Source organism: Echinops telfairi, unplaced genomic scaffold (genome assembly GCF_000313985.2).
Source record: "Echinops telfairi isolate 266 unplaced genomic scaffold, ASM31398v2 ScPeMD7_2010;HRSCAF=2546, whole genome shotgun sequence".
In the NCBI taxonomy this organism is placed as follows: domain Eukaryota; kingdom Metazoa; phylum Chordata; class Mammalia; order Afrosoricida; family Tenrecidae; genus Echinops; species Echinops telfairi.
In genome coordinates this window covers 7,786,192-7,797,107 of record NW_022105908.1, presented here as the reverse complement: position 1 = coordinate 7,797,107, position 10,916 = coordinate 7,786,192, and the positions used below count along the sequence as shown (strand labels likewise).

The window sequence follows — 10,916 nt, the reverse complement described above, 5'->3', positions numbered from 1 at the left end:
AAACAAACAAAAAAAAGGATTAGCTAATGGCTTGTTTTTTCTTAGACAAAATAAAGACTAGCAGAGTAACTCCCCCATACCTATGACTTACTGACTTTTGATGGTAGTAAATTAAAAGAAGTTAGGAGTGAGAAAGAACAGATATTAGCTGGTTTCTTATATTTGAAGTAATTTCTTTTATTAGAGGGATTACATGTATCAGGGGTTAGGGGAGGAAGAAAACATCCATCTCTTCAGCCAAAATAGCCAAAAAATTCTTCACCTTCAGTTGCAGACAGGTCACCCCATAGATTTTAGAGTAAACACTGAAGTCCTTATGAGTGAGATTGTCTAGGAAAAGAGTGAAAGAAAGAAGACAAGGAACAGGACCTTGGGCTCAGATTATAACGTGACTGTAGATCAACTATGTGGCTAACCATGTTGCAACTTAATATGGAAATCTTGGTTCCAAATTGTACATGGCTTGTTTTTGTTTGCCGTTCGTAGGAGTGGTGCTGGTCAGTGCCCAGATTTTGGAGCTCGTGTTTCCTATCACAGCAACCCAGGAGCAGCAGATCGCCCTGAATGCTCAGAGTTCTCTGAAGAGTATTTTCGCGTCTGTTCCCAACATCACATATACTGGCTGTGCAGAGTGTGGATGCGAACTAGAAACTGATGAGAACAGGATCTACAAACAGTGTTTAAGCTGCTTGCCATTTACTCTGAAGAAGATATATTATAGGTAAGACAAGTCAATTGGATTTTAAAAAAAGCCTATTATAGGATTGCAATAAAAAGCAAATAACAGCCCCCCACACTCCCTAGCAGATTCCAACTCTTAATTTCTTACCAGAACTAACTGGAGTCAATCCAAGGAGTAATTTCTGCTTTTCCAGCCACAAAGAGTAGAAATTGCCCAGTGATCATAATAGAAAATTTTAAAACCGCAGTTGGGAGATATTATTGTTTTCAAGCACTGTAACATAGAAAAACAAGGACATTTTAAAAAACAGTTTCATTGGGATATAATCTATGTATCATAAAATTCAGTAATTCATTGTATCAAGAAGAGTTGTCTAATCATCACCACAGTTTTAGAGCATTTTCTTCTTTCTTATACTCCTTGTTAGTTACCCATTCCTCCCCCCCCTCCCCTGTCATATCCCCAGGAAACCATTAAACCAGCTACTGTCTCTAGATTCATCAGCCTGGATTTCATATTCAGAAAAACATACAAAAGCAAAAAAACCCGTAAAAATAAAAGAGCTAACAGCAGTAACAAAGAAAACCTCAGCTAAAAAGAAAACAGCAAATATTAAAAATTAGAACAACTTTAAAATGTGTGTAAAGGGAGATCAAATGATAAGGTGTTACATTTTAACCTAATTATCAGCCATAATCCATTTTCCAAAGAACTCTGCATGATAGCAAGGCTTTTCACATCCCTGGTCTGTGGTCAGAGGGGATTCACCAGAGGCTAATCCACATGAATTTCTAACTACAATCTAAATGGTTCATACGAAGCTCATTTCCCTACCTTAACATATCATTGGAATGTAAATCTTAAAAGTAATTTATGATCTTAACTCTGAGTTGGTATGGAACCTGGTAAGATGCTTAACATCTCCATGCGTTCATTTTCTTATGTTCACATTCGAAATTAAGGATATCAAATGTTCTTTAGTAAAATTGCTAGCCAACAGTAAAAAACACATTGCTTTTCAAATAATAAAGGTTCATATTCTAGGACAGCAGTTCTTAATCTGTGGGTCGCAACTCGTTTGGGTGTCGAACGACCCCTTCACAGGGGTCACCCAATTCATAACAGTAGCAAAATTAAAGTTATGAGGTAACAACAAAACTTTATGGTTGGGGGGTCACCACAGCATGAGAAACTGTATTAAAGGGTCATGGCATTAGGAAGGTTAAGAACCACTGTTCTAGGATAATAATTTTTTACCTTATAAATAAAATGCCTTTGGAAAACAGCATTTGCTATCTTATTTTCTTTTAAAATTATTTCTCAATACTGCAGTGTCTGAAAATGAAACTCACCTCTTCCTCACTTATTCCTCACATCAGATAACTACCTGGTTATCTGATGTTTTGCATTTAGGAAGATAGTGAACATTCTTCTCTCTGTGTTTGGACCTAAATGGCATGCTGCTGGCAGCAGTAGCTCCAGGGTGCAGGCAAGAGGAAGCTGGCTGTGATGGCTCCGTGTAACTTGGAGTGCTCACGATTCTCAGCCACCGGCACTTATCACCCATTCACGCACTGCCATTGAGGCAGCTCCAACTCCTACCTACCCTACAGGACAGAGTAGACCTGCCCCTGTGGATTTACAAGTTGTTGTTGTTTTAATCTTTTTGGTTGTGAATTTTTTATTGAAATAAAAAACAGCATAAAGAATACAAGTAGCCAAAGTGATTTTGAAAAACCAAACTAGGTCAGAGTTCTAAATGAAAAAGAACAGTTGTGTATCGATTTTACCTTATTCTAGCAATTTAAGTTGGTAACATTCAAGTAGTTACTCTCACACATGATATTAAGGACATGAGTTTTAAGACACCAAACCTAAACACTGCTGGAAACATAGTATACACTACCACACCAGCAAAGTCAGCCAGTTTCAAGAAAACCATCTGCCATAGAATGAGCAGCCAGAAACTGAAAACTTTCAAAATGCCCCAAAATTGTAGCAATAGACTAGAAACCAAGACACAGACAAAGCCACAGACTGCACTGAATCAATGCTGAAAAAAACCCAAAAAACTAAACTTGGGACAAAGGTGCCCTCTAGTGGAATTTGGAGAAGTTAGTAGAGGTAAATGTAACAAATACAATTCCCTCGAAATTGAGAAAGCTTAGAATATTAGACTATCAAACATCCCTTATTTAAAAATTCAAAATCACAAGGAAAAAAGGACTAATCAAAAGAAAAATATGAAGAAGAAAAAATTTCTCCAATGGAGATGAGGAAATTGGAGAAAATAGATAGTATCCAGATAGTAGTGGTAAATACTTTATTTAAAGAAAGCAAAATAAAAAACATAGAAAACGTATTGGGGAGCAAAATGATAATCTCAATAAGGAAATAACATTAAAAAATACACAGAGAAATTACAGGAGCTAAAGAATAAAAACACTAAATTAAGAAGCATTAAGAAAAACATTCAACAATAAAGCCAAACAGAAGATAGATGAACTGACATAGAAAACAGTAAATAAAGATGTTAAATAATGCTCTCAAAGCCCTTCAGTCAGAAGTAGAGTTTGCAAACTTGCCTGATACCAGCGATTGCACTCTAAACCACTAGACCATACTGACTACAGCCGTACCCTGATGTATTCTCAGTCATCGCATCCATTTATTTTCCTTACCACTTTAATTAAAACACGTTTGCATCTTTAAAGAAAAGAAGACGAAGGACCCTGGTAACTGTTCTTTCTTTGCCACGTTGCCTCCCGCCTGCTGGGGCTCTGCCAGTGACGCAAGGAGCTACCGGAGCCCTGTTTCCACCCACCCTGGACACACATGGGTGGGCCCCCACTGGCCGGCATCATCGCATGTGGCTGCGTGTGTCTGAAAATGGACTTGTGGACTTGAGTTGGACTGAGCTGGAACACTTTCTTGATGTGTAATTGCTTCTTGATATAAAATTTTTATACACAAAGAAAAAGAAAACAGTAACATAATTTATTAAGTCTCAAGAGAAAAGAACAAGTAAAAGACCAATCCAAATGGAAATGTAGGATTCAATTAAGAAATCTAACTTTAGACTTACTGGAATTCCAGAGCATGCAATAATATAGCATAGAAATAATTTCCAATAAATAATCATATAGTCAAGCTTGTAAAAAGAGACAGCTATGCAAATTCCAATTAGAATACCTACTGAGGTCCATTTTATAAAGGTATACCCCAAAAAAACCAGAATCCCACCCCAAAGCTATGTATTTAAATTTTTTTTAAAGAACAACCATATCACCTTCAAAGTCTCTCCATTCCATTTAATCCATTTGTCAAATCTGTGCTTCCATTCTTAGAAACATTTTGCAATTTCATCTGTTTGGACAGTTAACAGTACCTCCCTCTTTTTTTCTTCACCTCTTCTATGTAATCAAATTGCTCCTTTCATGTCCGTCTTCATTCTCAGAAACAAAAAGAAGTTGCATGAAACAAGGTCAGGTGAGTAAGGGGCAAGGGGCAAGAGAGGCATGCTGTTTTTTGCCAAAACTGGCACATAGATGGTTGCATGAGCAGGTGCATTGTTGTGGCAGCAAAACAAAAAACAAATGTACATCATCTTGATCTTTGATTTCACTGAATGAACTTTATTCGGGCAAAGTGACGATGGCGTCTTCCACTGGCTTGATTGATGTTTGCTTTTGGGGTCATAAGAATAGCACCATGTCTCCTCACCAGGAATGATCTTGGGGGGAAAAGCCTGGGTCACTTTGGAGCTTTCCTTTTTTTATTATCATTATTATTAAATACTTTTATTGGGGGCTCTTACATCTGTTATTACAATCCATATATTCATCCAGTGTTTTAAGTACATTTGCACATATGCTGCCATCATCATTTTCAAAGCATTCTCTTCCCACTTGAGCCCTTGGTATATGGAGCTGTGCTTTCAAAGCACAGCATGTTTCCACTCGATGCCTTTTTTGCTGGTCAGTCAGAACCTGAGACACAAATGTTGCCGTGACCCTTCTCATTCACAAATCTAACATTAAAATTCCCTGAACCAGGTTCCAAGATAGTCCAGATAACTTCCCCATCTCTTCAATGTGAGCAAAAGTACATGAGCTTTGTCAACATTTTTGTCTATTCAGGAAGTTGATCAATGTCCAGAGTGAGGTTTGTCATCAATTGACATTTTACCTTTTTTGAAACAAGAAAACCCTCGTACACTTGAGTTTTTCCTGTAGTACTATCCTTGTTAACTGTGTTAATAGTTTCTTCGGCATTTTTCTCAAGCAGGAAACAAAATTTCATAGTCACTCGCTGTTCTCTGAAATCAGCCTTCGCAAAACGCACAGTTCGAGCAAAACTGCTTGTATGAAAAAAATTCACTGTGACCAGAGAGACCCTTCACAGGCGATGCCACTGGGTGCACTAACTCAGAGCTGCTCGATGCTTGCTTAGTGGGAAAATGCGTGCCATGGAAGCTCTGAGCGTGAGAGCGTTTCCTCCGTTTTGGAGGAGTGGGGTTCCTTCTTGTATATCACTCTCGATAAAATTCCTGGAACCCAAACACAAGGAAAGGAATTGGAAAGACAAGGACAAGGAAAGGAATTGGAAAGCACTGAGAGGGAAGCACACTCGAGAGAGAGCTTCATGTGAATTTGCAGAATGATGGCAGCAAATGTGCTTGACACTGGTGGATGTATGGATTGTGATAAGAGTTGTACAAGCCCCCGATAAAATGACTTTTTAAAATTTCAATTTTCTTGCAAATTTTTCCCAAGAAACTTAAGAGGTCAGAAGATAATGGAGGGTGGAAGGGGGTGGGGTGGGAGAGGAGCTGATAACCAAGGGCTCAAGTCAAAAGGAAATGTTGATGGCAACATATGTAGAAGTGTGCTTACTACAATTGAATGATGAATTGCTATAAGATTTGTGAGCGCCTCCAATAAAATGATTAATAAATAATAAAAGAAGATAATGGAGTAACAAATAAAATATTAATGAAAATCATTGCCAATGAAGATTTCTTTATCTGCCAAAATTGTAATTCAAAAACATGGATGAAACCAAGACATTCCCAATTAAACAGAAAGTACCATACCAACTCTGCAAATATGACTTAGGGAAGTTCTCCAAATGGAAAGGAAAAAGCATTCAACAACATGTGAGTCTTTGCGGGGAATATAAACATAAGGGAGAGTGAGAAATCTCAAAACCAACAGTATGGGAAAGTTAATGTCCAAATATATGAAACTTTCCGGGAATAGACTCAATAGTTTAGTTCTGCATGCAATACAACATCAAGTGCCCAGAAATAAGTACAGATTAAGCCTATTGAATATAGGATGTACAATGATGCTAATAGAGACACACCAGTATAAATGGGAGAATACCAGAAAAATGTTCACTTTTGTTTTATTGACTATGCAAAGGCATTTGACGATGTGGCTCATGACAAATTATGGATTAACTGAGAAGAATGGGAATTCCAGAACACTTCTTTCTGTTCGTTCAGCACATGTCCATGGATCAAGAGGCAGTTGTGGAAACAGAACAAGGGAACACTGCATAGTGTAAAATCAGGAAGTGTGTGTGACGGGGCTGTTTCTTCTTGTTGTACTTATTCAACCTGTCTGCCGAGCAGATCACCAAAGAAGCTGGGCTCTCTGAAACCCAAAAGGGAGGAGTGCACTCAGGATATCTGAAACTAAAAGAATTAAAGAAAAGCTCAAGCCTGGAGTTACAATCTTGAAAGATTCTATGGACGAAGTGTTGAATGAAGCAGGAAGCATCAAAATAAGGGGGAAAGAATGCCCAGTCTGTGCATATCATATACCAAAAAGAAGTTGTTGACGCTCCACCATTTTAGGAAGAAGCGTATGAACAAGAACCTGACGGAAGAAGTTCACGCAGTTCTTTGGGGATTGGTGGTTCATTCCATTCCTGGCCCCTCCCTCCTCCTCCTCTTCCCTTTCTGATGGATTTACTTTTGTGCTTTTCCTTGTTCAAGCCTTTTTTCTCCCTGGGGATTCCACACCACCACCACCCCGTCCCGCCATCACAAAAAAACTCTGTGGTGGTATAGTGGTAACTGCAGTTCTGAGCCGGTTTTTCTCTTCTTTTTTGCCTCCTCTGGAATGTAGACTATATATGTTTAATAACTCACCTTTTCTATCCTTGCTTAAAACGTAGGGTACGCAATGACTTTGACCCTAGTTGGAAATTAAACTGTTATGCAAAACAAAACAAAAACAGTGTGGTGGTGTTTTGTGGGGTTTTTTTGCATTAGCCAAAAATAAGTCTCCACGAATTGGTGGACTACCCATTGAAATGCTTCAGCAAGTTGATGAAACACTGGAAGCAGTCACTTGTCTGTGCCAGGAAATTTGGGAGACAGCTACTTGGCCAACTGACTAGAAGAGATCCATATTTGTGCTCATTCCAAAGAAAGGTGACCCAACAGAATGCTGAAACTATGGAACAATATCATTGATATCACATGCAAGTAAAATTTTGCTGAAGATCATCCAACAGTGATTTCAGCAGTACATTGACAGGGAACTGCCAGAAATTAAGCCAGATTCAGAAGAGGATATGGAACAAGGGATATTGCTGATGTCATATGGATCTTGGCTCAAAGCAGAGAATATCAGAAAGACTGTGCCAAGTCATTCAACTGTGTGGGCTCATAATAAACTGAATAAATTATTCTCGACTAAGAATTAGAATTCCAGAACATTTAACTGTCCTCGTGAGGGACTTATACATGGATTAGAGGCAGTTGTGTGGACAGAACAAGGGAATATATAAAAAGTAACAATAAAAGTACGAAAACATAGAAGGAATGTGGAAAAAAAGCAAGGGAATACTGCATGGTTTAAAATACTGCATGGTTGTCTTTCTTGAGAGGTTGTGTCTTCTCACCATACTTTTTCATTCTGTGTGCTGAGTGAATAATTAGAGAAGTTGGGTTATATGAAGAAGAATGGCATCAAGATTGGAGGAAGGCTTATTAACAACCTGCGATATGCAGATGACACAACTTTGCTTGCTAAAAATGAGGAGGACTTGAAGCACTTGCTGATGAGAATCGAAGATTGCCACCATCACGACTCAATGTGAAGAAGACTAAAATCTTCACAACCACACTAGGGAACATCATGATAAATTGAGAAATGGTTGACATTGTTAAGGATTTTGCCTTGCTTGGATCCACAATCAATGCTCATCGGAGCAGCAGTCAAGAGATCAAAAAATGAGTTGCATGAGGTTAAGTCTACTGCACAAAACCTCTTCAGAGTATTGAAAAGCGAATTTGTTACTTTGAAGAGTTAGGTGTGCATAACCCAAGCCGTAGTATTTTCCATTGCCTCACATGCATGTGAAAGTTGGATATTGAATAAGGAAGGCTAAATAAGAAACAATGCATTTGAATTATGGTGCTGGAGAAGAATACTGTAAAGTACCAAGGACAAGTTGATCTGTTTTGGAAGAAGTATGGCCAGAGTGCCCCTCAGAGGCAAGGATGGTGAGACTGTGCTTTACATACTTTTGACATATTGTCAAGAGAGACCAGACCCTGGAGAAGGACACCGTGCTTGGTAAAGTGGAGGGGTATTGAGAAAGAGGAAGGCCCTGATTGAGAGGGAGTGATGTCGTGTCCACAACGATGGGCTTGGGCATAAGAAGGATTGCAAGGAAGGCGCAGGACTGGGCAGTGCTTCGTTCTGTTGTGCGTACTGTTGCCATGGGTCAGAACTGACTCAATGGCACCTGACAACAAGCAGTATGGACTGCCAAAGGACAGACTGATCTCTCTTGGGAGAGGGACAGCCAGAGTGCTTCTTAGAGGTGAGGATTGTGAGAATTCCTCTTACGTACTTAGGATATGTAGTCAGGAGAGACCATTCCCTGGAGGAGAATTTCATGTTTGTGAAAGTAGAGGGACAACAAAAACGAGGAAGGCCCTCCCAGAGGAGGCAGGTTGACACAGTACTGCAGTAGTGGGCTCACATAGGAACAGTGAGGGTGGCGCAGAGCAGGGTTGTTTGTTTGTTTGTTTGTTTTTCCGGTTGGGCACAGGTTGCTATGAGTTGGGGCTGGCTTAATGGCACCTAACCACACCAACAGAAATGGAGGAAGGAGCAAAGCAGGAACAGATTTAACATGCTAGTATTTGTCTGCTGCTTGTTTGTATTTTAAATGTTAGGCTTGCAAATTGTATAATGTAGTAAGTGTGGTAACCAATAAGAAATCACCTACACAAAAATACACAGAGAAAAGGAAGAGGGGAAAATTTTTAACCCATCAAAATAACCAAATGGGGAAAAAGCATAAAAAGACAAAGTAGATCATGACTTTCAAAAAACAAATAGCGGTGGTCGTTACCAAGGCTTTTAGAACGCAGTTTCTGATTTGCTGTGGGCAGGACCACAAACAATTTCCCAATAAGTTTGGTCTTTTTGCCGCCTTGCTAGCATTCCACCAACTGGGGACACCAGTTGCTGACACCCTACACTACTAGAAATATAAGAGCTGCACATTTTCTACAGGCTTTATCATGGTACTCGATAAAATTTTGTTTTTGTGCTTTTTCAAGAAAAAAAAATAACAAAGGTCTAAACTATCCATGGATAAGATAGCAAATGAGAGAATGGATTACAAAAAGAATCTTTTTGCTGCCTAGAAGAAATTCACCTTAGACATACAGATACAAACATACTGAAAATAAAAAGGAAACAAAAATATTCCATGCAATAATAACCAAAAAAGAGCAGGAGCAGCCCTATTGATAATTGTTATCAATAACTCATTGTTGCCCATTTGATTTTGCTCATATCCTGTAGGACAGAATAGAACCTGCCTCGTAATTTTGTAACATTTTATAAAACCTAGAACTCTTTCCTAATAAAAATACTAGCAAAATAATAATAGGAAAAACTTCTGGGCATAATGAAGGATGCATATACAAAACCCACAGCTAACATTGTTCTCAGTGGAGAAAGACCAAGATCCTTCTTCCTGAGAATGGAAGCAAGACGAGGATGCCCAATAGCACCTCGCTTACTCAGTATTGTCCATTCACTGGGGGCAGAAATAGCTTCTTTAATCGAAGTTGCTGGCAAAAATGGGCATCTACTTAAAGAAAAATGAAACCAGCCATATACCCCCACACCATACACAAAACTAACTCCAGATGGATCACAGATCTAAATGTTAAACCTGGAACTACAAAGCTTTGGGGAGAAAACCATAGGACCTAGTATTTGATAAAAGCAGGGTAGCAAACATAACAAATGCTCAAATGGCAGAAGACACATAATAGAAACCTATAAAAATTAAAAACTTCTGCATACCAGAAGAGTTAAAGGACAGCTTCCAGACTGGGAAAAATCTTTGGGAATGGCATACTCAATAATGTTCTAAATCCCTAAAATTCATAAGAGATTTCAAACGCTCAACAACAAAAAGGCACACAACCCAATTATAAAATGGACCTAGAACACAAGCAGAAGCCCCACCAAACAGGGTTTGCAAGTGGCCAACGAACACCTGGAAATGTGTTCACAATCATTAACTGTGAAGGAGCTGCAAGTCACAGCTACAATGAGATAACCCCTCGCCCCATTGGAAATGGCACTGATAAAAGTTAACAAACATTAGCAAGGATGTGCTAAGAGTGAAACCCTTACCCTTTAAAGTGGCAGAGGGAAAGTGGTATGGAACTAGAAACAGAACTAACCTTATGACCCAGCTATCCACTCCCCAGCCTGTGTTCTAGTGAACTAATAAAACTGGCACTGCCGTGTACATAAGAGCAGCATTCACAACAACAAAAAGATGGAAACAACCCAAGTGCTCATCAACAGATGAGTGAAGTACGACACAACCATCAAGAACGAGCCTGCAAATCACATTACAGCATGGGTAGACCTGGATGTTGTGGGTGAAAGAAGTCATTCACATAAGGGCAGATCACACTTTTATACAGAGTTGAGAATACATGTAGAGGGACCGGTAGTGGTTGGTGGTTCCAGAGAGAGTTTGGAGTAAGAGAATTTTACTCTTCACTCTTAGACGGTTGATTGGTTTTTCGGTTATCAGAAAAGTGGTGCTGAATGTGGATATAGTTAACACAGTGAGATAGTTTATTGTGCCAGCCTGGCTGATAAACGCAGGTGGGATTGACTGAAGGGCAGAGAGATAAATGGCTTGGTGAGCCTTGCCTTTCTTGTCTCTC

The 10,916-nt window shown here is 39.2% G+C and overlaps 1 protein-coding gene and 1 non-coding gene across 9 annotated transcripts in view; both read left to right on the top strand.

Annotated features, from left to right (window-relative positions):
* Window positions 1-10,916, top strand: part of SHLD2 (shieldin complex subunit 2) — an 88,146-nt gene that overhangs the window by 72,110 nt on the left and 5,120 nt on the right. For 7 of the 8 annotated variants that reach the window (XM_045293472.1, XM_045293471.1, XM_045293470.1 and 4 more), the window contains exon 8: window positions 487-721. The exons of the other annotated variant lie outside the window; for it this stretch is intronic. In XM_045293472.1, coding sequence (XP_045149407.1) covers window positions 487-721 — 235 coding nt within the window. The remainder of the gene's footprint in view (window positions 1-486; window positions 722-10,916) is intronic. 8 annotated transcript variants of the gene reach the window in all.
* Window positions 9,055-9,176, top strand: LOC115870617. Its single transcript, XR_004046804.1, has one exon. It is a non-coding gene; the product is annotated as a small nucleolar RNA SNORA32 (small nucleolar RNA).